The 27,629-nt window shown below is 41.0% G+C and overlaps 3 protein-coding genes across 5 annotated transcripts in view; all 3 read left to right on the top strand.

Annotated features, from left to right (window-relative positions):
- Positions 1–529: 529 nt before the first annotated feature.
- On the top strand, positions 530–16,365 carry alpk1 (alpha-kinase 1). 2 transcript variants are annotated; one of them, XM_017422049.3, is made up of 14 exons: positions 530–705; positions 1,205–1,392; positions 4,223–4,377; positions 4,453–4,651; positions 4,772–4,831; positions 5,945–6,031; positions 6,120–6,196; positions 7,198–7,293; positions 7,423–7,527; positions 10,603–12,352; positions 13,190–13,337; positions 13,425–13,587; positions 13,870–14,056; positions 14,159–16,365. In XM_017422049.3, exons 2-14 carry the CDS (start codon positions 1,284–1,286, stop codon positions 14,347–14,349), a joined length of 3,327 nt encoding a protein of 1,108 aa, XP_017277538.2. In that variant the 5' UTR covers positions 530–705; positions 1,205–1,283; the 3' UTR covers positions 14,350–16,365. The 2 variants fall into 2 exon arrangements, with proteins under 2 accessions (XP_017277538.2, XP_017277539.1); XM_017422050.3 differs by having other exon boundaries at positions 531–705; positions 7,420–7,527.
- Positions 16,366–17,479: 1,114 nt separating this feature from the next.
- Positions 17,480–23,944, top strand: LOC108239375 (ependymin). Of its 2 annotated transcripts, XM_017422052.3 has the most exons (6): positions 17,481–17,631; positions 19,447–19,481; positions 19,609–19,743; positions 22,996–23,182; positions 23,261–23,348; positions 23,434–23,944. In XM_017422052.3, the coding sequence occupies exons 1-6, from the start codon at positions 17,565–17,567 to the stop codon at positions 23,564–23,566; spliced, it is 645 nt and encodes a 214-aa protein (XP_017277541.1). In that variant the 5' UTR covers positions 17,481–17,564; the 3' UTR covers positions 23,567–23,944. The 2 variants fall into 2 exon arrangements, with proteins under 2 accessions (XP_024862962.1, XP_017277541.1); XM_025007194.2 differs by having other exon boundaries at positions 17,480–17,631; positions 22,996–23,348.
- Positions 23,945–25,820: 1,876 nt separating this feature from the next.
- Positions 25,821–27,629, top strand: part of LOC108239374 (ependymin-like) — an 18,903-nt gene continuing 17,094 nt past the window's right edge. Inside the window, exons 1-3 of the mRNA XM_017422051.3 lie at positions 25,821–25,979; positions 26,332–26,366; positions 26,493–26,630. Coding sequence (XP_017277540.2) covers positions 25,877–25,979; positions 26,332–26,366; positions 26,493–26,630 — 276 coding nt within the window. The 5' untranslated portion in view covers positions 25,821–25,876. The remainder of the gene's footprint in view (positions 25,980–26,331; positions 26,367–26,492; positions 26,631–27,629) is intronic.

The following is a 27,629-nucleotide window of genomic DNA, read 5'->3' as shown; positions in this document are numbered from 1 at the left end:
AGGAGTTCCTTTCACTGAAACTAAGCAGTCGAGCCCAACTCCTGAAAAACAACCCCACACCATGATCCTCCCTCCCACAAATTTTACACTTGGCTCAATGTAGTCAGACAAGAACCGTTCTCCTGGCAGCAGCCAAACCCAGACTCATCCATCTGATTACCAGACAGAGAAGCATGATGTGTCCCTCCAGAGAATATGAAGTGTATGATCTCTTATCATGACAGAATGTTTCACCAATACAGCTACTTTACTGTGCAGCAGTCTGAAAACGCTGACTTAGATTATTTTCTTCTGTCAGCTTTTTCTGTCAGATTTAATATTCAGAACAAGAAATCAACATTATAGTTTTTTCCTATTTTGTCGAGTAAAAAAAAACAAAATAAATGTTCCCTATTGTTGCTGGGTTTGTACAGGCATCTACAGCTTATAGGACTGCTTCAGTTACTGGCCTCTTTAAAACACACAGGGTAATATAAATAATATAAAGTTATATATTTTCTTTAAAAACTTCTGTAAATATAATAGAATATCTAAACAGGCCCGCAGATGTTGTTGCTGACGATGATGACGTTCATTCATACCAAGTTTGAGGTAAATATCCAGACCTACTGCCCACCGTAATGGAATCATGGAATTTCCTACGGTTTTGAAAGCAGCATGTTGTGGCCCCGCCCAACCCGGAACAGAGAACTGAAGCTTCGGCGGGTGAGTTTTGTCTTGAGAACTTACCTTATATAAACTGTTTATTTCACCTTTTTTTTTAAAAAAAAAAAGAAGTAAAATCATTTTAATTGTTATGACAAACATGTTTATCGTTAGTTATAGGTAGTTTTATAGTTTTTATATTTATGATAATTCTGCTGTCATAACGTGTGAATGAGTTTTATTGTACATGATCAAAGTGCAACCCTTTATTTTGTAATAAAATAACAACATCCTGTTAACTACTTTGTGCTGCAGGGTAGACAGACAGGAAAATCTGACTCGTTTTGTGATTTTCACAAATATATACGTTTCCATTAAATATTAAAAACCATCATAAAACTGAATGTTGTTTTTATCCTTGAACCAGTGTTAACAGGGTATTAACAGGCCTGTTATTTCTGAATATGTTTTAATTCACTTTTCAGCCTAACACTTGAACACTTCTTTCTCATTATAAAAAAAAAACTAAGAAGTTGATGGTGCAATTCTTTCTCAACAGCGACGTGGCCCTTTTCAGGGATTTCCACTCTTGCGGTGCGAACAGCAAAGAAGGAGGAAGTCCTTCTGATCCTGGCAGCATGGAGGAGTGCCTCAGGGCAGCAGCAGCAGCAGCAGCAGCTGTAGCAGCTCCTCATCAGGCCCCTCAGCTGACTGAAGAAGTGAGGCTGAACTACTGCAGCTGCAGAGGTCAGACACCAGATGGCGCTGTTTGCTCTGTTTGCATTTAGGGACCAAGGACAGGAGAAGTGCTGGATGCCTGGTTAGAGAGTTGCTTTGAATGTCACCATATATTCTTTTCTTTATATAACAGTGAGTCAGCATTCACGCTGCTGTGTGTCTGTTTGTAGTTTCTTTCAAACTTCTGCAAACCTTGTGCTGCGTTCATGTGTCGAAACATTCAGCTCGGTCAGGAATGCTGTGCTACAGCTTTGTGATTTTTGTAACTTTTGTGCTTTCTGAAATATTTAACTTTATTTAAAACAAAAATTCCCCGAACAAACGCAATGAGACCTATCAGAAATCTGCTTCAGCACACTGGCTCCATTTTTGTCTTCTTGAGCTTTTTTTTTTTTTTTTTTTAGTGACCATTCTGCTACTTTTAGCTAGCGTCCTGCTACTTCTAGCTTTCGGCTACCATTTTGTTTCATTCAATTTTAGCTACAGTTTTACTCATTTTAGCTTCTGTTTTCTGATCCTAACATTAGCATTTGTTTTGCTACTTTTAGTTATTGTTTGTTGAATTTCAGCTGATGTTTTGGTCATTTTAGCCTCTGTTTGGTTAACTGCTTTGCTCATTTTGGCTACTGCTTTTCTAAGGTTGGCATCTGTTTTGCTAATTTTATCATCCGTTCCAGTCATTTTAGCTGCCGATCTGCTTGTTTCAGCCTGCATTCTGTTTATTATAGCCTCTGTTTTGGTCAATTTAGTCTCTATAAATAAATAAAATTCAATTTTAGGTTTTTTAGAAAATTTCAGCCAAGTCATTCAGCATTCAGCGTTCACACAGGATTTTTTGCAGAAAATGCTATTTCTCTAGTTGTCTACAATCAACATAAGTGTCTTTTGCTCTGTCAGCATTAACACATGGAAATATGCAGTTTGGGTTAAAAGAGAGTTTTAAAAAAATGTACATATCTAATAATAATATTCCGAAAACACCTCTTCCTCAGCAGCTTTTAAATTGTCACAAATACAGCTTTAGATGAGCAACAGCACCTAACAGAGTAAACTGTGTGAATATTTTCAGTGTTTAGTCATTTCACAGCCAAAAGGCAGAGGAAAGTGTGTGGAAAGCTGAGGACACAGCATGACTCAGCAGGCTGTGGAAGCACCTTTAGCTGCCATAACTGTCTATAATCATCTGCTGCTGAGGAGAAATTTTTGGCCCGCTCTTTTTTACAACGTCGCTTCAGTTCCCTGAGGTTTGTGATCACACGTGAACATTCAGCTCTCCAAAGGCAACACGTTGACTCTTTTTTTTTTTTTTTTCTTTTTCAGTCATTCAGTTTTAGAGTTGCTGCTGTGTTTGGGATCATCGTCCTGTTGCGTGGCCCACTTTGGTCCAAATTCTCATTTGACTCTGTGATAAATGACCACGACAGACCAGACCTCCAATAATCTAGTAGAGAAACGAATGAAATCACAAATAAACAGCTCAAATCATTCAACTTTCTAACTGAGGCCTGTAGACTCTTGTTCTGTTGCAGTTTCTCTGAACATAGCACAGTCTGACCATGGGGTGAATTTCAGGTTAATGCTGATGTCCTTCCTCAGGGGGTTCAAAGATTTCTGGAGTAGGCGGCTATTTAGAAAAAGAAGGGGGATCCTGTAAAGTAGAGCTGAATAAAAACATATTGGCTGAAGATTTGAAATTGTCTAGGCGTTCTTTTTGGTTGGCTGTCTGAGGCGTGATACATCTGCACATAACTTCATTAATACAGAACCTGCAAACAGCAGGTCTTATCATTACTAATGCTGCAGTATTTATTTCAAGACGCCTTCGAAATCCAGGCGTCGAGGGGGCCAGCTTTCCTCCTTAGATCCATTCTTTTCTTCCGGCGTCTATCATCCACCGTCTGGAAAACAGCGCAGTGTCAGGCCCCCCGGCATCGACCAATCAGAAGCCTCGGTAGATAAATGAGAACTCTTGTCCATTCGGGGGTGGTGTTACAACAACGCCGCCTGCTTGCTCACTTACCTGCTCAAAGACGGCTGCGCCCATGGATCAACACAAATGATCAAAAACAAACTCGGGGAGGAAGAAAATCACCATTTATTGTGAAAAAAATGACGTCGTTATGCAGATGGGGGAGAACACAGGGACTCTGATAGGCAAACGTTTACAACAAAGTTTTTGTCAATCAACAAAAAGTAGCTGGCGAAAGGTTTTATACGCCGATTTTTGCTGCCTGCTTTTGAACCCCCTGCTTTCTTCTTGGCATTGTCTCATTGCTGAGTATTAACGCCAGCAGGACCCGGTTTATGGGAGCGGCCATGCTGTATTTATAGAACCAGAGGCCTTAGCGATATGGGCCACCCTCTCTGTTTACATCCCCCATGTAAACACAGGGGGGTGGTCCCGTTCCAGCTTCAACTTCCCGGTTCTGGTCAGAGGTCAAGATATACTGTATATACAGCCTATAACAACACACCTGTGTGCTTTAACACAACAACACTGCAGTTTACAGATGGTCAGTCAATCATTCGATTAGCAGCGAATTATCTTCATTTCAACCTTTAAGAGTCATGAAAGCACAGCTCTCTTTCTCTGCTCCAGTAAGCCTTATATTTTTTAAAGCAGAAAAGATAAAAGTCAATTTGGATAACAACCTTTTTAACCCTCCTGAAACCCTAAAAAGAGACAAAGAGACAAAGAGAGGTAGAGAAGTCCTTGTAACTTCAGGTAAGTTTGACCCGAGGGCCAAGGGAGGGTTAAATAATTCAAGTTGGGATTTTGTTTAAAATATAAATACATGTGTTTCTTTACATGATCAGAGTTTTGTTTGATTCCCCCTAGACTCGCTGTGCGCCGAACTGGCCTCTCTGCTGCAGGAAGCCGTGGAGATGAAGTGGCCCTTTGTGCCGGAGAAGTGGCAGTATAAGAAGTCAGTGAGCCCCGACGACAAGACCAACCTCAGCGACCTCATCAGCAAGCACCTGCACCAGCTGCTGGTACCGGCCTCACAGCACGTTGTGGTGAGGGTTTCCCACGCGTCAGCCCCTTAGACCTGTTTCCTGTGCTGTTAGGTTCTTCTGGAGGCGTCCATCGTGGCTCAGGAGGCGCCGACCGCACTGGCCGTGGTCTTCTTAGTGGACCGCTTCATCTACTGGACGGACGAATCCAGCCGGCTGCTGAAGATCGCCAAGCTGCTGCACCGACGGCACCCTGACACCCCTATCGCCCCGCAGCTGGTCATCCGGCAGGCCCGGGTCTACTTTAACTCAGGTGGTGCTTCCATAATCACACGGGATGATCAGGATTATTACTTGTTTAAAAGGTTTATTTCCTGTTTTGTTGTTGTTGTTGTTATTTGGTGAGATCAGGTGTGAATTTCACCTTTCACAGGAAAACTTCAGAAGGCCGAATACATCCTGAGCAGTTTGATTAATAACAGCGGAACAACAGGTAGTTTCTTTGTCATTTAAAGTCTCTTTAGTTGCGACTTAAAGGGATAGTTCAGATCTTTTAACGTGGGAGTCTGTGGTTATAAACTGTTAATATCTTACCTGTTGAATGTCCTCAGTTTGGAGATATATTGATGAGTTCTGACTGGATGCACAAACTAAAGTCTAGTTTCTTAAAAGAGCTCCAGTCTGAAAGATTCTGAGCAGGTTGTACAAACTCTATTTTATTCAGTGGTGGACAGTAACGGAGTACATTTACTTGAATACTGTACTTAAGTACATTTTTTGAGAATCTTTACTTTACTTGAGTAATTTTTTTGTGGGGGGGAATTATAACTTTCACTCCACTACATTTCAAAATCAAATATTTTACTTTTGACTCCACTACATTTCCAGGAAGCTAGTCGTTACTTTGTGGTAATAGATTCAACCTTAAACCTCTGTTCCATAGTGAAAGTGTGAGGAGAGTCAAGACTCTCTGGTTTGGTGTGTTTTTAGATAAAAAAAATCCTTATTTTTTGTGGCATTTTTATGCTGAAGTTCTGTACAAGTGGTGTAGAAGTTGTAGCAGAGTAGTTCCACATGTCGATACATCAGGTGGTTTCTGCAAAATTATTTACAAAATTATACAGCAACATACTGATATTAGAAATTTAATTTGTACTTTTGAATACTTAAGTACTTTTAAATGCATGTACTTTTGAATACTTAAGTATTTTCAAAAGTGAGTACTTCAGTACTTTAACTTGAGAACATTTTTGACCGAGCAACTTTTACTTGTAGTTAAGTAAGATTTGACCATGAGTATCAATACTTTTACTCAACTACTATAGTTGAGTACTTCGTCCACCACTGATTTTATTTTCCACGACCAACAGTGGCAGTGAGATCCTGGCTTTAGCCCCACTCGAATGCTCTTAGCTTGTTAACCCAGTCAGAACGACAGGAATCTGTTTCTCCAAGCGGATGTTGTTCAAGGAGCTAGCTTCAACAGGCGCAAGACAGATAAATGTTCACAGCCTTTCCACAGAGACCCACTCCAAAAGCTCTAAAGCACTGCTTCAAGTCGTCACCTCAGGCCAAATGACAACTCACAGTTGACTTTAACGTCCAGGTCGTTGGAGCTACCAGTCTGACGGCGACAGGGCTCTCGTGCAGGCTGTTAGTGTTCAAGTGCGCGGAATGATTTTGCAAAAGCTGGGTAAGTTTCTTTTTACTGCGTTGAAGAGATGTGATATTTTTGTTGCTGTTGTTGTTTTTTTTTTTTTTACAATTTAGTTTTGTTTCAGGCCTGTGGCTTCAAGCAGCAGAGCTGATCTGGGCCTCCCTGGTTGGCTTTTACTCACTTCCCCAACCCGATAAAAAGGTAGCCCAGGGCATAAGAAACACACATCTCAGCTGCCATATTAGGAAGATTTAAAGAGGTCGCCATGTTTGAAGTGATGCTCTGTTTAATATTTATTAATAGTTAGCACCTTATCAGCAATTATAGAGCACAGAGTATGGAGTAAAGGGTTTCATGTAGGCTAGGCTAAAGGCTAGCCACACGAGGGTTTGTTTGTTTTGGTTTTCAGTCTTACAAACTTTTTATTTTTTAATGTCATGCTGGTGTGAAAGAACGCTACCTTAATGGTAAAGCTCTAAGCTTTTGCTCGACACTGCACATGTAGTTTGTCACTGTTTTCCTAACCGAGCAACGCCCGAGTTACCCCGCACGTGCTCGTGTGCCACGTGGACGTTTGGTTGAGAAAACAGCGGCAAAGTGAACAAACGGTGTCATGCGAAAGCCTCGAGGTTTGATATTTGCTAATGTAGCCTTCTTTCACAGCGGTATGACATTTTTCCATCCTATTTTGTTTCATAAGCCTGTAAAAAGGATATAAGACAGGAACTCATTTAGCTAGCCATGAGCCTGGCCCTTTTTCTCCACACTCTGTGCTCTGATGTTGATAAGGTGCTAACTGTTGACAACTGTTTGACAGACCAGCACTTCAAAAATCACCATATTGTTGCTTTAAATTAGGGTTGCTCTAGTTCAATGGTTCATCCAACACCAAGTAGGGGTCCTTAGATAATCTCCAGATATCACCTTACAATTAAAAACCTAGTTTTTAATGATATATTTGCACCATAATTGTTACAAAGAGTCATGAATTGATTAAAAAAATAGCAAAATGGCTGTTAAGACTGTTTGTGTTGTCATTATGCCCTTATTTATTAGCATTTCTGGATATTTAAGCAGCCAACAGATGGGGTCACACACCTTTGTAATTATTATTTTTTGGCCCAGAAGTTGACAGGTTTGGGAAACACTGCTCTAGTTTAGACACTGTAATCAGCTTTTGTTTCTATTTTTTTTTTAAACAGGGAATTGGAACCTCACTGTGTTTACTGGCCAACATATTAGTGTCCATGGACGATGAAGACTTCCATGTCTTCAGAACTAATCCAGACATTGATTTTGTGAGTTAAGCCCACATGGAGTACCCTTTCTGCTTTTATTGTTGGCTTTAAACAGCCGTTGTTCGTTCGGATCTGTCCTGGCTTCGGCAAAATGATTTTTGTGTTGTTTGTCTGTTTGTTTCGCAGCAGTCTTTGCTCGGGAACAGCAGCGATCGTCTTCTTTCTGCCGCCCATGCAGCCAAGATGTCTGTGACGTACAGTCAGTACACCCCACTGTATGTGCTGACCAACGTGGTACGTTGTTCCAGTCGGCTCCTCCTGCCATCCCTCACTGTGGACAGGAATCAACTAAAACAAATTGTTCTTTTAGTTGATCTAGAAGGCATTTTTCTTAGCACAGTAAATGTTTTTTTTTCTGGTATTATTGTCTGTCCTCGAAAGGCAAAGGTGCATGATCATGTTTCTGCCACTGTGTGTGTGTGTGTGTGTGTGTGAGTCTGGCTTTTACCAAAATATCTCATGAAATCAGCAATCAGTTGTACTTCAGCTGATTACCTTTTGGAGTCTACTTGATTCAAGCTGGCTGCCACAGATAAGCAACTTTAAAAAACCCCAGAAATGACTCTAACTCTGTCACTTTTACAGATACTGAGCTAAAATTTGATCATAGCTGAGAGTCATTTCTGCCAAAACATACATATATTGGTTTATTTACTAGGAATTAATTTAACTGACTTGTTTAAACTGACCTGATCTATGCATTATATGTTATACTGAAACAATACAACAGCTTAATGCTTAAAGTGATCAAAATAATTGTGCGTAAGTTTGATAAATTCCAGTTTTTGTCTCTATTCAACAAGTTATTATTAATGGTTAGATTTATACACAACCAACAATATTAACTAACATAAGATCAATAAAGTAATTTATTAACACAATAGATTATTATTTAAGTTAAAGGGGAAATGAAAAGGGTTTTGAAGCTGACATAAATCAAACAAATGGTCATAAAAGGTGCTTGTTGAAATAAGTCTCTCATTTAAAAAAAATTACACTAATTTGAAATTAATAATCAAAGGTCGAAATAATGACTAGGGTTGCTTCTTCTTCTGCCTCCATTTTCCCTGATAAATACGGAGACAGTAGCCTCCTCAGTGTCCTCCAGCGGTCTGCCACAGCTGGCCCCGCCTCCTTCTACGCCACCAACCAAGGAGGTAACTCCGCCCACACAACCACCCAACTCCAGCATTCTGACACAAAAACTCTGATTTAAAACATTAATGACTTGTTTTTAGAGAAATGGACCACAGGAGTGTTTTATGATAGTGTTTAGATAAAAGAAAAACATGAAAACTTATTATCTTGATATTTGATTTCATTTCCCCTTTAATCAAACACGTGTCTCTTATTGTTCGGAGTGTTTCTCAGCAGGAAACAAGTGGCTAAAGGGAAAAAAGGGAAACATCAAGCTCCAGTTATAAAAACTGTTTTATCATGAAAATAGACTTCCCTACTGCATTTAGTTAAAGATGACAAAATTTTAAAGTTATAACCATTTGATACAATGATCTTCTTCTCTTATTTTTTCTTTCGGCTGTTCCTTTTTCAGCGGTCACCACAGCGAGTCATCCTCACTCCAACTGTCTCCATGTCCTCTCTAACACCAGTTAATACAATCATCTGTTTTTGTTTTTTTATGTGGCCCAAAAAGGTCTTGTGACTTTAGTCTTCAAACGAATCCCTGCCGTGAAATTTGGTGAGGAGAAAAGCGCTTTTGGGCGATCGCATCTTTAAAAATCACAGAGGTGAAAAGCGCGATGTGAGCAGAGGACTAGCAGAGAACGAGGTCACTGGTGCTACGTCACCAAAGTGTCCCTCTGTAAGCGAGGCATTGATGTGGTTTGATTGCAGCTCGTTCCTGACTCTGCAGGCTTCATCTGGGCGCCTCGGCTGTTTTGGGCGATTGACTTTTCCCATTTTTGGGCTTTGCTTCAGGGCGTGCAGTGTGGCTCTTTCTACCAGATTTAACGGATTTCACAGCAGAAGTGTAAGCATTAGAAAATGAAGTCTTATAGTAAAGGAATGCATATCGCCCACCGAGTTTTAGACTAAGAACATGTTATGTTAGGGAATGACAGAGTTGTAGCCATTTTTGTCAAATACACGCAACCTCACCTGGTATCTGTTAGCTCTCAGAGTATGTGTTGTAAATGACTCTCAGCTACTACCAGATTCAATTTGAACTCAGCAGCTGCAAAATTTATTGACTTATTTTTGTTTTAGCTAAGGTTGATTAGCTTTGGTGTCCATCTTGATTGGGCTTGACTCCAAAAGTCAGTCAGTTGTGGGAGTTTTATTATAATCCATCTAGTGGTTCATGATATATTTTGCTAACAGACAAACAGGGCTGGCAAAAACAAATAATGCCAAAGTTTTAAGAAAAAAAATCATGCAATGTGGAGTGTATGGAGTATGTGCTGTGAATGACTCTTTGCTACTGCAACATGAAGTTTTACCTAAATATCTTGAAACGGGGTGACTCCAAAGGGTTAATCAATTGTAGATGTATGTCTAGTGATTACTTTTTCATTAAAATATGTTTGTTGGTTCATGGGATATTTTGAGAACCGACAGGGCGGGTTGACTCCAACTAGTTAACGGTACAATCAGTTAGCACTCAGAGTATACAATATTTTAACAAATTATCTGGAAAATTCACTGAATTATAGTCATTTTTGTGTCAGTTGGTGTCAGGATTTGGGTGTCTTTGGGTTTGCTTTTGTATTGGGTTTATGTTTTATTTCTTGTTTTAGTTTTACGTTATAAGTCTTTGTATAGTTTTTGCTCCTTGTGTCCTTTGTGGTCTTGCCATCTTTCACTTTCCTCTGCTCAGTAGTCCTTTCAGTCTGCCTCAACCACCCACACCTGTCCCCTGTTTGTAATCAGTCACCTGTCTCTGCCATTTTCCACACTTACTGACTGGTTCATACTGTCACGGTTAGTGGTTGGTGGATGGTTGAACCCAAATGCAGACTGAGACAGAGCTCCAAGAAAAACTCATTTATTAACAAAAACGAATGCAAAAGGCTGACGTGGCAGCAACAAAACCTAAAAAATAAAATCTTACACCGGACAGCACATGGAAGTGACAATGAACCAAAGACACCTAAATCCTGACAGTTGGCTTTTTTTTAATTCTGAGGAGAGGTTCATGAGATAAACAAATAGACAAAGTCCCAGGCAGAAACATTTCTGACTCAACGTCAGTGTCATTCGATTTCTAATTTTGACATTTTTGAGCTTGATTTTGAAGCTAAGCGACTTTTGCGATTCTTCAATTCTCTTTTTGCTTCTGCTTTTCGTTAGACAACTCAGGGAACCTGCCTGTTGTCGTACAGCTTCTCATTAGAGTGCCCTCCTCCCCAGAGAGCGTCCTTCCTCCAACAGGCCAGAGAGGCCTTTGCGGTCGGCCTTCTCACCAAAGCAGACAGCGATCTGGTCACCAGCCAGCAGGAGCTTCACACCTTCCTCAAGGCGGCCTACTCGATCACCGTCGCTCACAAATGGCTCGGCGCCCCCCAGGGGGTCGTGACCAAGGCAGCTCAAGCTTGTCAGAAAGCTTTAGCTAACTTCTACGACTACTCCCGTGCCGCTACTCAGGACAAAGAAGAGCTCTGTGCTGAAATCATGCGTCTCGTCGGCCAAGTCAAGGTTCTGCTGGGCGTGGACCCATTCCCAAATTCAGATAAGGGCTCTTTCATTCCAGACAGCTACAGAAATGTCAAAGACTCCTCTGTAAACTTCACCCTGGAGGCGTTCTCTAAGATAATGCAGAGATTTCAAAAGTATCACGCGTCGCTGTGTGAGAACACCACCAGACGTTGTAGGGGGGCTGAAGATGAGGCAGATGGGGCGAGGCTGTGTTTGACAGCTCTGGGGACGACCGCTGACACACTCGGCACAGAATGTAGAGCCGACGTAGATCAGCCTCAACGGAAAGGCTCAGTTCCGTCCAGTGGACACCCGCCTTCTGACAGTGACACGTGTCCCACCGTGGAAAGCTCCGACCAGCTCGGCTCTTCCTGGCAGAGACTGTCACCGAGTAGTTCGGGTTCTCCACGGCCCCCGGGACACGGAGCAAACATGAGTAATCAGAGATGTATCACTACTGAGAGTGACGACGGCAGATCAGCCGATGAAAACCAGAAGGAAAGGCCGCACGGTCGTGACTCTAGTATCAGTTCCCACGCCGGTCCAAAGTCTGCTGCGTCCTCCAGCTTCTCGTCCAAAGATCCCGGTGATTTAGAAAAATTTGAAGTGATGCAAGCTGAATTAGAGACGGTGGACACTGAGAGGGACTGGATGGCTATTGGTGTTGCACAGAAACAAGAGGCTGGAGCTGGAGGAGATTTGCGTTCCCTTTCCCAGCTGACTCTCAAAACATCGTCCAGCTCGCTTGGTGACAGTTTCAGTTCTCAGTCATCGTGGGAAAAGATCCCAAGCGGCAAAAACTCTCCAGCATGTGGGAAACCACAGCCGAGTCATCTGTCAAAACCTGAAACGGGCCAAAGGAGCATGTCTTCAGATTCGAATGAGAGCTTTTTTATACTGGAAACAGAGGATTCAGAACCCAGCCTTCTAGATCTCGATGCCACAAAGAAAAACCAGTGGAAAGTCGGTGCCCCATCCGAGCCACGGCCTCTGGAGAACAGCAATATTAACTCAAACATGGAGACTGAAGTTGATCCAGAACCTGTAAAACCTGCAACCAGCAGCTCTTCAGCAGCCCAGTACAACCGTTCTCAGCCTGTCCCGGACCAGTGTGGAGTCACAGAAACCTCCACTGACGATTCATTTCAGATGCTGGAAGTGGATGAAAATGGCCTCCAGCTCAGTGAGCTGACTTCCACAGAGAATGTGCCTCAGAGGAAGAACCCTCTGTGCCACAGCTGCCGAAGCCACAGCACCGCAGCTGCTGTCGCTCCTGTCAAACAGTTTCTGTTGTCCAAGCAGGATTACCAAGCCCTGCTGGCTGGAGTTTGTCAAGAATGTCTGCTGACAAGGTTGTGCAGCGACAAGACTCAGTTTAAACTGAACAGCAACAAAACTGCCTACAGTAAGTTGGTTTTTGTGAGGATCGGTACATCTTTGTAGCCACAGTAGTAGTAAGAACTGATGAGCCACAGAGGATGAACCCTACTGTATTTTTTATGCAAACTCATCCTAGTCTTACAGAATGACCTAAACATAGTTCAACTTAGGTTGTGAAATGATCGATTTGTAGACATTTTGGTCAAACCTTGAAGATAACATTATTGGGGAATCTCATGCGATATTGTGAGGCGTCACACTAAAGAGTATGTGTTGTGAATGACTCTCAGCTACTAACTCATCAAATTTTAGCTCAGTATCCTTAAAATGGACTGACCTATAAATGTTTTTGGGTTAGCTAATTTGGATTAACTGTAGCGACCATCATGAATTGGGTTAACCCCAAAAAGTGAATCAGTTGAAGATGTATATCCAATGATTGCTTTCTGAAAGTTTCATGACAGCACGTTCAGTGGTTCACGAGATATTTTGCAAACAGAACAACAAGGTTGACTCCAAATGGGTAAAGCTAAAGTTTGAAGCAAAGATCTTGCACATTCTATTATCACTCTGAATTTGGGTCGGGATCAGTCTCGGCTGCTTCCACGCCAAATTTATGGTCTTTATCTGTAAAATCCACTAAGTTATAGCCATTTTCTGGCCATTACGTTCAGTTGACTGTGGCAGCCATCTTAAATCAAGTTGAAAAAAATCGATCTAGTGGTTCATGAGGTATTTTGGTAACAGGCACACAAACACACAGACATGAGTAAAACCATTATCGCCCACCTTTCCTTTTGGGCGGCAGGCGATAATAAAACATTTCTAAAGCCTGCTAACTCCTGCCCTCTGTCGCCTCCAGATGCTCTTCATTTGAAGTTCTCCAAGGCCACAGGTCTGTGGACGGCCAAGGAGACGTGCGTTTACATTGGGGAGTCGATGGGGATGAAGGGCAACCAGAGAGAAGCCATATGGGTCCAGTTTTTGCACCAGGAGGAGAGGTTAAGCAGGTAAGTCGGTCACCCTTAAACGGGTCAACTGCAGCTTTGCAGGCGATGTCTCGACGTCTAAATTTGTCATCCTAACGATGTCTGTAGTTATGTGGGGAAAGATTACTTGCAGCCAAGGGGAGTCCAGTTCCACCTGAAAGACGTGGAGAGGCAGATGACAGCCCAGTACTACGTGACAGAATTCAACAAGCGTCTGTACGATAAAGAGGTCATGGCTCAGATCTTCTTCATCCCCTCAGAAGCGCTTCTGGTGAGGCTCCTTCGGTGAAAAAACAAAAATCACACCAAACAAAAAACAAAATCCGGATTCATTCATTTCAGTCAGAAGGAGTAGAGACAACAGATGTTGCTTTAAAAAGAAAATCTCTTTATTGACTGTTATTGAATAGAACACACATAAAACTCAAGTAACGCACTGATTTTTTTTTTTACATCACACAAACACAGTTCCCCTGAATGGCCAAAGAGCTGCTTATCGGCCAAATTTCAGAAGTTTCAGGATGTCTCCCTTGTTTTCTGCCTTGGTGATCAGGTTTTAAATGGGGATGAGATCGTGGGCTGCCTGACAGTGGAGCCGTACATGCTCGGAGACTTCGTCAAACTGACCAACAACACCAGAAAAAAGAACAAGATGTTCCGGGCTACCGAATATGGCCTCGCCTTCGGACACTTCACCTACCTGTTCTCTGGGGGTCAGGAAGTCGTTGTAGACTTGCAAGGTATTGGTATAAGAGGAGTTTTCTTCCATGATAACTGAATACTTTAATGGTTGATGATTGGTCACAACCTTATGCTGAGTTTTAGCCTTTTTTTCTCCACAGGGTGGGTGACAGCCAGTGGGAAAGGTCTAACCTACCTCACTGACCCACAGATCCACTCCACCAGGACCCCCAAAGGTCCGGGGAACTTTGCTGACAGGGGGCTCAGGTTGTTCCTGGAGGAGCAACACGGACCAGAGTGCAATGAGATCTGCCAGCTGCTCAAACTGCATCCGGTAGCCAAACATGGATGACATCATAATCAGCCACACGTTTTTCTTCAGGCACGTTAAGAAGCTGTAGATAATGAGTATATGAGCCTGGTTATTGAATGATAAAATCTCGGGAATTAAATTTTACGGATATGTTCAGTTTTGGTGGGGAAATAAGGGACAAAAATATTTGTATGGTTTTAGTGCAAGTTTATCTGACTGAGTTTAAGTGACAATTTTCTGCCTTTTTTTCATTATGTCTGTTAATCTGCATGTATATTGGGACCTTAAAAGGATAATCTGGTCATTTTGTTGCTGATGTTTTTTCAAATAGTTATCAGTGGTTAGTACCTGACCAGGTGTGACATCAGTCACAGAGCATGGAGTGTGAAGAATGAGGCTAACGGTTAGCTAAACAAGGGTACGTTTAGATTTTAAATCATTAAATCAAGCTTATGAAACAACTATTTCTAAACCTCTATACGTTTGCATGACACCATTACCATTGGGTTTTTCTTTGGGTCATCAAGATCTGGAGGACGAGGTTCAGAATCCACTTTTTCCAAGATAAAGAAGCTCTCATTCCAATCTGAAAGCTTGGCCCGTTCCAGGTTTTGACAGCTGATTAAAAACTCCTTCAGCCTCTTGTTTCTGTGCAACATCAGCCATCCTGTCCCCCTCAGTGTCCACCATCTCTACTTTTGAGTTACTTGAGTTATTAACCTCCTTTAGAAATAAAATAATGAACACAGAAAGCTTTACTTTCTGAATGAGAACATGTATAAAACTATCAAAGCCTCAGAGGTTTTACAGAAGCACCACTTCATTGGTTTTATTTAAAAAATATTCCCAGAGCTTTTTACACAACATCATAGGTTTTAAAGCAAACTGAGTAGTTTGGCCCCCTGCAGTCACACAGCCGGGAGGGAACAAGAGAACCATAGCATGCAAACAAGTGGGCAATACTACTTATTGCATTAAGGTTTATTTGTTTTATTGCATGTGAAGATTAGCATTATTACCTCCATAAGAAATGACACAGTGCTAAAATATACAGAAGTTCAACAACATGGAGTTGCTAGTTTGTGTTTACTTAAGTATAAAAGGTATATAATTAGGTCAAAGAGAGGTACGAAATTCTATGAATGAAAGTATTAAATTAAAGGCCTAGCATTCCTTGAAGGAGTAATGCACATTATAGCAGGAATGTGTCAGTCCACACTGTTAGCATTTCCTAAGAGTAATAAAACGAGAAAAGTAGTAGTAGTTGTAGTAGTAAGAGTACTTAACAACACTAGTAACGTTTTACTACCACAAACTAAACCTTTATCATTGCAAGGAGCAGTCTAGTCCAAACAAAATACATCGATTCACACATACCATATGAAACATATTTTTTATCTTTTCCTGATTGTATTTCATTTATCTTTTATACCTTTTAGTGAGAAATCTGCTGCTTGTGTTCTCACTAAAACCAGTTGTAAAATCCTTACACTGGCTCCCTTTAGCTCAGAGAATAGACTTTAAAATAATTCTGCTAGTTTATAAGTCTCTGAATGGCTTAGCACCACAGTACATTAAAGATCTGCTGTTGTTGTATCAGCCTTCCAGACCACTCAGGTCTTCTGGTTCTGGTCTCCTCTGCAGCCCCAGAACCAGAACCAAACATGGAGAAGCAGCATTCAGCTTCTATGCACCACAAATCTGGAACAAACTTCCAGAAAACTGCAAAACAGCAGAAACACTGAGTTCCTTTAAATCAAGCCATAAGGTTACTTTTGAACCATAATAAATGGAACATTGATCAACATATTTGATGCGTATTGATGATTTTGATGATGGCACTCGACAAAATGTAATGTTTGCTACTGGTTTCTCAATTGGTGAGTGTATGTTGTTTTTATGACTTTTTATTTTTGTGTTTTTATGATGTAAAGCACTTTGAACTGCCTTGTTTCTGAAATGTGCTATAAAAAACTCCACCTAGGACTGGGACCACAACTGACAACTGTAAATTGTACTCTCCGTGTGTATTAAATAAATGCTTAAACTGAGAAATAGATTGTTCTAAGGAGCTTGATTCTCATGATTGGAACACATTTTTCACATATAACAGGACAGCTCCCTGCAGGTGGTGACAAGCTAGCGCTCTGCTCTTCTTTTCTTTTTTTTTAAAGGCAGCTTGACCAGCTACCTTGATAGCTGTTGTTGCACACAACATGCCCACTCCTGCTTTCCACCCGCCTACCGTAATAACAGTCTACACGCAACACTTTCTCTCATTCTCATTCACAGAAGGCCAAAAATCGGGACAGGGACAGCTTTAGCCGGGGACAGGCCGTCCAAAACGGCGACGTCTGGTTCCCCTACCACACGCGTACATTCGCTAAGTAACATAGACGTTGTTCGGTGGAGAAAACAGCAACAAACTAAACAAACGGTGTCATGTGAAAGTTTAACAACAGCTAATGTAGCATTCTTTCAAACAAATATTACATTTTTGACAAAAAAGTTGCTTTAGAAGCCATGGAGAGATTTTAAAAAATAAATAAATAACCTAACATTTGTTTGGCAAGCCATTAGCCTAGCCTGGATGAAGACTTTTGCCTCTTCCTCCACCTTTCGTGCTCTATGACTGATGTCACGGCTGACAAGGAACTAGCTATTGATAACTATTAGACGGAACATCCCTTTAAAGTTGACTAAACTATCCCTTTAATGTGTGAAGAGTAATTTTAGATGAACCTGATAAGGAATGTAACGAGAGTCCCATGACTGCAGTCCCACGCCTTCTTTGTCACCTGATTCTGATGTCATCCATGGAGCTGTGAGCAGAATGTCAGCTCATTTCCAGTTCAGAGTTCATCCTCCTCCCTCCTATGGGAGCACAAACAACATAGTTCACCCCTGACCCAATGCTGTGCTGTCGTATAAACTTGTCTGTCCACTCGGTGCAGTTTCAAGTGGCATTTATTCCAGGTCAAAGCTTCTATAATAACCTGAAGATGTAAATGTTTTAATGAAAAACCCTGCTGTGCATTGGTCTGCTCTACAAACAAAAAAACTAACCCTGGGTGAAGCAGGGCCTTTATCACTTCAGTGAGATTTAAAAACAAAATGTAATTGCCCACAGGGTTTAATTTTTAACTAAAACCTTGAAGCAGGCGTGAGTTCCCGTCAGTGTTTATAAGGGCGAGAGGCTCGCCCTGAGCGCCACAGTGTCCCGCCTGTGAACGGGAAGCGTGGAATCCTGAAACATGAGGGTCGCCGCGCTGTTGACGTGTTTGCTGGCAGGCTGCCTGGCAGAGAAGCCTCATCCGTGCGGTAAGTGGGAGCTCAAGAGAATGAGGAAAACCAGGAAAGAGTAGCAGGAGTTATTCGGAGCTGACAAACTGCTGATATTTTACTGTATAAGAAGTGTAAAGAGAACCGAGATTAAAAAAAAAAAATGTTAAAGCTCCCGCCAGTGGCTCCTTAGAGTCACCATGGTAACCACACACCTGTGTCTGTGTCCCTGACAGCACTCTTCATGAGACAGGTGACATGAGCAATATCAACATATGTTAATCAGCTTCGGATGTACACAAAATGAGTTTCATTCAAATCTGTCCCGAGTCTCATTAGATAGTCAGCTAACAGACAGACTTGAACCTAGCATCCTGTTAGCACTCAGAGTACGCGCCGAGGGTGACTCTCAGCGACTACCACGCCAATTTGAAGCTCAGTGTCTGTAAAACTGACAGTTATGGCAACTTTTGTTTTTGCTGAGCTCAGCTAACAAAGAAAAGAAAAGAGTAAGCCTCCAGTGTGGTGAGCTCCGAATCTGCTGAGTCACTTGCAGGGGGGGGGGGTAGATGTGACAAGTTCAAACTATATTTCACTTCCCATTTTAAAGAAAAACAATCAGAGCCTGGTTCACATTTAGCGTGCACGCTGTGCTTTATGAGGAGATTTGAGAGGAAACCCTGTATGTCCAAAAGCAAACAAAAGACACAAATCTCTGTTCTGTTGTAACTGCCTCTGCATTCTTTGTGCTATTTTAGCTATTTGTATATCAAACTGTTCGGCTCCTTCAGGAGATGGGAGCTATGACTTTTGGGTTTTGTACCTTTTATACAAGATGTAGGCAACTCTGGTCCTTGAGGGCCACTATCCTGCATGTTTTCCTTGTTTCTCTGCTCCAACACACCTGATTCAGAGGTTAAATCACCTCTTCATGTTCTGCAGAAGCCTGTTAATCACCCGTTGATTTAAATCAGGTGAGTTGGAGCAGAGAAACAAGGAAAACATGCAGGATGGTGGCACTGGAGGACCAGGGTTGCCCACCCCTGGTTTATATGTTTCCATATATTTAACCTTACAAATATTTTCCCTAATTGTAAATAGACTGTAGTTATATAGCACCTTTCTAGCCAACCAGGCTGCTCAAAGCACTTTACAACACAATCTGAGTCTTCATTTAGGCATCCACAGAGCTCTGAATCTCTACAAAGCTGACCTGAATCAATCATTCTATAGATTCTAGTCAATGCTATTGTATACCAATTGGGCACAGATAAAAGGGACACTTCACCACGTGGCATACTGGTGGAATTGAACCTCCAACTATCTCCTTGGAGGATGACTGCTTTAACCACTGAGTCACAGCCTGCCCCAAACTAATGAACAGATTTTGATTAAATTTTCTAATTAAAAGAAAATGTTGGAACTATCACAGACAACAAGTGTTTAGATTTTGGTGGTGATCTGGATGATGACCAGATCACCACTCTTAACTTTTAGTTGGCCTTTTGATACTTATAGCTTTTGGTTAGCCACTTTGGTGTTTTTAACTTTTATTTAGTGTTTTGATACTTTTCGCTTTTAGCCACCGTTCTGCTTTGTTTTTTATCAGTTTCTTCAGCAAATTTCAGGAGATATTCAGCTCTCCACTATAGGTCACGAATGCATTGAGGTTCCTTTTAATACGAGAAAAGGAAGTTATATTTCTTTAATGTTTTACTATCTAAAATGATCAAAGCTATCAGTGCTTATCTTTGCTGCATTAAATACTTATTAGAGCGAAATAATGTGATTTTTTTTTTGTTAGAAACGAGTGTGTACTTTTGGTAAATAATGCTGAGTTCTTCTTGCACACAGAAAGTCCTGCTCTTCTGTCCGGGCTCCTCTCTGTGGTGAGTTTTGTGTACAAAAAGAAAAGCAAAGCAAAGAAAAAGAAATCAAATCTGAGCTACACAACTAACCAAATGCACAGAACGTAGCGGAGGAAGATGGAAACTAACTCATATTATGCCTCTCCAGTCCACACAGAATGAAAAGTTGTGGACCGTTGCCAAATACCTGTACGATGCTCTGGGTCAGAGAGTGCGCATCATGGAGCTGGGCACCTACGAGAACAAATCATTCACCTACGATGCACTGCTGCTCTTCAGAGAGGTGACCAAAGCAAAGGCGTGATCATGTCAATTATTTACTTCAGAGTGTAAACACCGTCAGTCAGAGGTGAAAGGTAAAGGGAACGTTTATTAGTGATGCAGAAGCATGATTCACCAGTTTATTTTAGGAAATATACGCTTTTCTTAAAACGTAACGTCAGTAAGTGATAGGAAAACAAACATTCTTATTTTAGTTGATTGGACCAAATTGTGAGCTACACCTCAACATAAGGAGACCCCTATGAAAACCAACCAAGAAGCGTGCTTGTGTAACTGATAAAATGGGCTAAGAGTTAATTATTTACTCTTATTGGCATGTAAAAAACACCCTCATTAGTAAATGACTAACCATGTTTATGTCTGGGTTTGACTAAATATCCTTTTGTTTGTGTATCATAAGGCTTAGGTCATCCCTCACTTCTTTATATTTTGCTTCCAAGTAGACAAACTTTCTTGTATTTTTTAAAGTGTTCATAAGAAATATTTCTGCAAAGTTGTTTTTTTAACTTAAGCTGTTTTTTAGTAAGTTAGTCAAGTTTGTTCATAAAATTTTTCACAGATACAAATTAGACATTGGTTCAAAACAATGAAATAAAAACGGTACATAAATATTAAAGTTAGTAAAAATAGAGATACTTTTACGGTAATTGATTTTGGTTTATTTACAGTAGATAGCAGCAGTACACAACTAAAGTTGTCCCAGAGCACTTTGCAACATAAAAGGTTCATTTAAGTCAGACTGAAACCCAATTACAGTCACTTCATTTTTATAATAATACAAAATATTCACATGCAGTACATTCTGAAATGCCAATCATTAAAAAGTTAAAAATCTAAGGAAGCCAGCAGATTGTCTTCAGTCTTCCTTTCATCACAATCCTTTATCCTGAGCAGCACAATGGTGACTGTGGAAAGGAACAATTCTATTTTAACAGGAAGAAACCTCCAGCAGAACCAGAATCATGCTCAGGATGAAAGGTCATCTATTTCAGTTGGCTCGGGTTAGAGAGGACAGGAAGGGGACATAAACACACACAGCATGACTGGTCCAGGTGGCGTTTCCAGTGCCGTTTTAATGCCAGAGTTTTAGACCAAGATTGCTTTGTGGTGAGAAATTGTTACCATTTTGGTTCATTCTTCAAATTAGGATTATGCTTGATCTTGTGTGATACTGCCATATCTCGTGGGATCTGTTAGCACTCAGAGTGTGTGTTGTGAATGACTGTCAGCTACTACAAATGTTAGCTCGGTGTCTGTAGAATTTCCTGGGGTTTTTGTGTTGGCTGAGGTTGATTAGCTGTGGCAGCCATCTAGAACTGAGCTTAAAGATTGAAATCCATCCAGTGGTTTACGAGATATTGTGCTAAAAGTTATCTCAGGGTGCTGTACAAAACCATTCACATGTATTATAAAAAGCCAATTCCTAAAAATTCTCTCGCTAAGAAAGCCAGCAGTTTGCTTTGAATCTTTACTTCATCACAGTCTCCCATCCTGAGCAGTGCACTGGCAACAGTGGAAAGAAACAACTTCCTTTTAACAAGAAACCTCCAGCAGAACCAGAATCAGGCTCAGGATGAAAGGTCATCTATTTCAGTTGGCTCGGGTTAGAGAGGACAGGAAGGGGACATAAACACACACAGCATGACTGGTCCAGGTGGCGTTTCTATAGAAAGACAGACAAAGAAAATCACATGTTGACAATAGGAATTATTACAAACACAAACATGGACAGTAGAGCAGGTAAAGACAGCAGCAGAGTGAGGACATGTGGTCCATTTGTCCTCCAGCAGTCTGAGCCTATAGCAGCAGAACTAAGGGAAAGCTCAGGAAACTCAGGCCAACCCTAACTATAGGATTTATCAAAACAGAAAGTCTTGAAAGCCTAGTCTTGAAAGGAAACAGGGTGTCAGCCTCATGGTCTGAAACTGGAAGTTGGTTTTACAAGAGAGTCTGATAGCTGAAAGCTCTGCCTCCTGTTCTACTTTTAGAAACTCTAGGAACCACAAGGAAACCTGCAGTCTAAGAGTGAAGTGCTCTGTTAGGAAAATATGGAACAATAGTGGAGCTTGGTTGTTGAGAGTTTGAGATGTTAGAAGTAAGATTTTAAATTCTGTTCTAAATTTGACAGGGAGCCGATGGAAAGCTAAATCTGGATAAATAAGATCTCTCCTCCAAATCAACTGAATACTTCTCAGAGAGTATTTTAAACACCCGGATAATAAAGAATTACATTAGTCCAGCCTAGATGTGATGAATGCATGGACCAGTTTTTCTGCATCATTTTGAGATAATATGTTTCTAAATTTAGTGATGTTATAAAGGTGGAAGGAAGTGGTCCTGGTAACATTTTTAATCTGGGGGTTAAAAGACATATTCTGATCTAAATTAACACCAAGGTTCCTTACATTAGAACTGGAGGCCAAATTAATGCCATCCAGAGGAAGTGAAAGGCTGCAAAGTTTATTCTTAAGATGCACCAAAAACCTGAACAAATAAGCACAAAACAAGAAATAATTTTCAAACTAACTGAGACATTTGAACTATGGCACTCATAAAATTTTCATTGGTTCTTGAAAATGGCCACACCCTACTCCTGGAATAGTTTATGTTTGTTAAGTCACTTGATTGTGATCTATGAACTCTAACCTGTGTTTTCAGTTTGGAAACGTGAAAGAAGAGATTTATTTGAGCTATATTTTGATCTCAGATCACATTTGGAATGTTTAGTCAACGGTTAATTTATTTACCTTATCCTTATTGAGTTTCTGGGTGACATTATCAGGAATACCTCATGGTTTCAGGAAGGAGGATATATTTTCTTCTGAAGCCATTCTCTATAGTAGTTTGAGTTTAAGGCCATTTGGATCACTAGGCTACTGAGAAGATAATCTGGTGTATACTAAATAGTTTTTGTACGCATGAGAAAACAGCTGGTGTGCACCAGATAGTACTGTGTTACTTGTGCTCATCGGATACTTTCTCGTGTGCACAAGAAACCTAGTTTGAGTTTGTTTTTCCACCTTATTGTCTCTGCAGATTTAAACCTTTAATTGTATATTATATTATACATATATTGGTGTATTTACTGCCTCTCATTTAGGCTGAGTTGTTGCTGAATTGTTTGGATTTTAGTACTCGAATAAAACTCATGTAACAGCATACAGATGGTTCAACAAGAACAAAAAATGTACTCAGAATGTTTAGCGTGGCCAAAATCTAATCAGTCTAAATAACCAGGTGTCTCATCCATCAGGCTGCCATGTATGAAATTCACGAGCACAACCGCACATGTTTGAAGAAGCCTCTAAAGGCGGACTTCCAGCCCATGGCTATTCCCAAAGATGCAACTCTTTTGGGTCAGTTTGTCCTGGGCAGCTCATCCGGACCCGGAGAGGGTCTCCTGGTCAACTCCTGGGCGGGAGACCTGCCTGACAAATCAGGTGCGAGAGCGTTTCACGGCTGGCCGTTCGTTTGGTCCACCTCGATTCACGAACCCATCTCTTTCCCTGTCCGTCCAGGAAAGTACGTGTCCACGGTGACCGAGTTTGGCTGCGTTCCCGTCACCTCTGTCTCCCACACTGAGCAGTTTGGGTGGGTGGTTACCAGGTCAGTTTCAGCACCACGAAAACAAGTCAAAAGCCTATTTGCGTGCCTGCACGTTTCATATGTTTACTGTTTTTCTGTTCCTTAGCTTCGTTAACAACATCAAGGGGATTACAGACCCCAGTCAACTCAACCCACCAGAGTTCTGCCCTGACGCAGAGATGAAGGGCAGTGAAGTCGAGCCAACAGACTTCCTCAGTCTGTTTCTCAGCAAGAAATGAGGATCTTATTTCAGAAGGTCCTAATTAGATTTTGTGCATGTTCCAGAAATAAAGGCCTTTTTTTCTGGTGATCTGCCCGACAGTACAGCAACAAAGACATTCTTTATTCCTGTTCCAAAACTTCCTATTTCGGCGCTCCTACCAGCTTTAACACAAACTGGGAAGAGCAACTCTGACAACAATACACCCATTTGTTATGACCTGGATGATCTGACCTTTTCCCTCCAGAATGAATAGTATCAGAAATCAACTATTAGCTCCAATTTAAACTTGTTTTTTTAATACATGAAGTTTCATAATGTACTAATGCGAAACGCACAAGTTATGTCCCTCAAGAAAAACGTGGGAATGAAAATAAAAAGTACACTGATTTCTTCACCATGCTGTCACTGATGATACTGTAAATGGTAATGGAAACTGATGTCAAAGTTCTCACTGATGCTGGCCATCTTGAATTTAACTGTACACACATACATTTGTGTCTCATTTGTTTCTTCCCTTTTCTCCACGCTCCGAGCCCTGTGACTGATGTTTTGGGTGATAAGGTTCTAACTGTTGAGAACTATTTGATGGAACATCACTTCAAAAACCAGCAGACCTTTAAAGCACAAGAGGTCATCTGTAGTGACCATAAAAAAGGAGGATTATGTAGTTGAATTACATCAAATTCTCTGGGGTTTTGCAAGCACTAATAGAAGCAGCAGCAGCTGGCTGTAGCATATCCTTCAAGCAGGAATATCCTGATATTTCTGCCAGAATGACTACAATAAGTCACACAGAATTCATGACAATGTAAAGATCTTTAAAACTGCATTCACATAAATGAATGCGACCCAGTTTGGTTCTGGTCCGGCTCAAACTAGCTGTTAGCTCATCTGACTTTTTCCAAACCGAGGCCATACAAAGAGCTATCTGCAACAGGTAAGATAATGATTGTTCAGAACCCCACCTCAGAAGATTCCAAGTCTTTTTTTTTTCAAGAGTAAGTTGAGTCAACATTTGAAAGTTGTCAGTGTGTCTTCACATGTTTGGGAACCTGATCTTTTCTGTTCAAAAATAGGTTCTTTAATTCTCCAACCACTACAGCACATCTGCCTCTAAACACCAACCAACAGGATGTTTTCCTCTTTCTCCCACTGCATAATCCTTAACCTAGAGAAACAAGGAGTACAATATTTAAATTAAAGCCCTAGCATTCTTTAATGGAATGCATATCGCCCGCTGCCTTTCACAAGTTTTAAACTAAAACGTTTTATCATGAGAAATGATGGAATTAGGGCTGTTTTGGTCAAAACTTGACAATGACCATATCTGCAATGTAACGTAATGTCATGAGATCTGTTAGCACTCAGAATATGTGTTGTTACTGACTCTCAGCTACTACTACACCGAATTCTAGCACAATATTTGTAAAACTGAGTTGGTGCCATTATTCTATTTTGCTGAGCTAATAGCTCTGCCTGCTGTCTTGAATTGGGTTGACTCCAAAAGTTATTCAGCTGTATAGGCACATGCAGTAGTTACTTTCTGGGAGTTTTATTAATAAAGCCTGTTCACTAGTTCTTTAGACATTTTGCTAACAGACAAACAGGGTTGACTCCATAGTCAGTGCATAAGTTTTAAGCAACGATGTAGCCCTGAGCATATGCGTTTCTGATGATGCCCTGCTGATAAGACGCCAAATCTGGGCTCAACATCTGTAAAACTGGGGCAGCACTGTGGAGCAGTGGTTAGAGCTGTCGCCTCCCAGCAAGAAGGTCACAGGATCACCTCCTGCCTGGGGTCTTTCTGGGTGGAGTTTACAGTGACCTGGAAAGGAGAAGGAAGTATAGCCATTTTTGTGTTTGCTGGGTCTGTTTAGCCGCTATTTTGAACTGCATTCACTCCAACATTTTATCAGCCAAAGATGAACATCCAGGGACCACATTTCTGAAGGCTTTATTAAAATCCATCATGAGGGTTCATTAGATATGTTGATAACATACACAAATACAAACACACACACAGACTCAGCCAAAAACATTATTGGCCACCTTATAAAACTCCTCTTTTCATCTAAAACATCTATTTGGAACGGTAACATGACTTTACTGTGGTCATGTGATTATTTGACTAAAAAGCATAAATAATTAATGGATCTGTGACTCCCAATCAGTCAGATTTATTCACAAAATATCCTGGAGTGCCGTCACTCGTGAACGCATCCCATTTCACACCCTTACAAAGAAGATCTTTGATCATTATACTGGTCGCAGACTGGAAACCTCATCGGCTTCTATAAAAGGAGCGGGCTTCTCTGGTTGTTCGTCGATGCTGCAGAGAAAAGTCAACCTTACATCGGACGACATGAGAGCTCTCAGTCTGCTTGTGTGTTTGTCGGTAGGCTGCCTCGCCCAGAAACCACAACCATGCTGTGAGTACTTCTGAAAACACTCAGAATTAGCCTGGTGGTTTTCTGATGGGACACGTGAAGGATGTGTTCTGTTAGCGGCTTTGCACATCTGTATGAGAGGCCGCCGAGGCCGTTATTCAGAATGAGCTCGCATACAGACCTAGGAGGTTTTTGTGTGTATGAAAGGTATTCATGTGTGTGTGAAAGGCTTTTAGTAGTGTGTGTGCCAGTTGTTTTTTATGTGAGAGAGTTAAGTTTCATAGATATGTATGCAAGCTAATTCTAATAAATGTCCTATGCAACACCTCATACATCTGTATTATTAACATTCTGATCAGATGAGATTACAATCCTTTTTTTTTTACTTTACCAGCATCTCCATCACTGATGTCTGGAGGCCTCTCTGTGGTAAGTAGAAAGTGTCTGACAATCATGTAAACCAAGTTTTCTTAATGATCAAAAATGGTAGTTATTTAGTGGATTACTGAGCATTTAACATCTTTTAAGTTAAGTTATATTTCTTCATCCTAACAGTCCACCCAAAGTGACAGGCTGGTGGCCCTCGCCAAGTACACCTACGATGCCGTCGGACAACGCATCCGCCTCCGAGAGCTAGGAACTTATGACAACAAAACCTTCTTCCACCTGGACATTCTTCTGCTGTACAGACAGGTAACGACAACATCAGTAATCATCAATCAGAAACGATTTCCATCATGCATTTTAAGAACAACCCTCTTTGACCAAAGTGCTGAACAAAGTTTCAAATAGAAAAGCAAATGCAAGAGAACTCGAAGAACAAAATACCACATAAAACTTTAAAATTTAAGATAAATAAAGTCGCACAGTAAAATCAAGATGTTCTGCTCAACTATAGCTAAAAGCCAATGAAAACAGATGGGTATTCAGCCTAGGTTTAAAATAAGCGATGCTCTGAGCAGCTCTAAACTTGTAAAAAACACAAAGTTTCACTAAGTGTGTTAATGCATAACTACTGAAGCAGCTTTATTACTATTTGCCTGGCGTTTGTCCCATTTCGTCACAATTTTGAATAATCTGCTCCTCCAAAATCACTGGAAAAACCAGATCAAAATACATCAAAACTTGCAGCTTGATTGGGTAAAGTGTGCTAAGACTTTCGACGATATTGTGTTTTACTGCGAAGACAAAAGTCTCGAGAAATGTGAGAAAATGTGAGAAAGTCCCACACAGAGAACAAGGGTTTGGTAAAAACCGAGCACTGTTTGGGTCTCTATAGATCAGTCATCCTTCACATTAGAAACATCAGTTAAAGTTAATATGAGTAACAGAAGGTTGATATTTTACATGCCTGAGCTGATCATTTGAAATCTTTTGGGGTTTATTAAGAAATCACTGTTTAGGTTTGATGATTTTTTTAAAGATTTTACCAGAGAATGTTGTCATAACTCGGGAGGTACTGTCCAGAAGAGCGAAACCAAGACCAAAACACGGAGACGGAAGTAAAGGTAAGTGAATTTATTTACAGGGTGAGACTATAAACAGTGGGCGGTGTCCGGAGTGGTCTGCAAGAGAAGGAGAGCTAGGTGAGTCTCGGGTACAGGTCTTGATCCACACGGCAACAAGGAAGTGGTTATAATGTCTCTTTGTTTGCTTACAGATCCAGAGGGTGAATGCAGCGCCGATGAGAGG

This window comes from Kryptolebias marmoratus, linkage group LG7 (assembly GCF_001649575.2).
Source record: "Kryptolebias marmoratus isolate JLee-2015 linkage group LG7, ASM164957v2, whole genome shotgun sequence".
Taxonomy (NCBI): domain Eukaryota; kingdom Metazoa; phylum Chordata; class Actinopteri; order Cyprinodontiformes; family Rivulidae; genus Kryptolebias; species Kryptolebias marmoratus.
The sequence above is the reverse complement of the archived record's forward strand: the minus strand, read 5'-3'. Positions and strand labels throughout refer to the sequence as shown.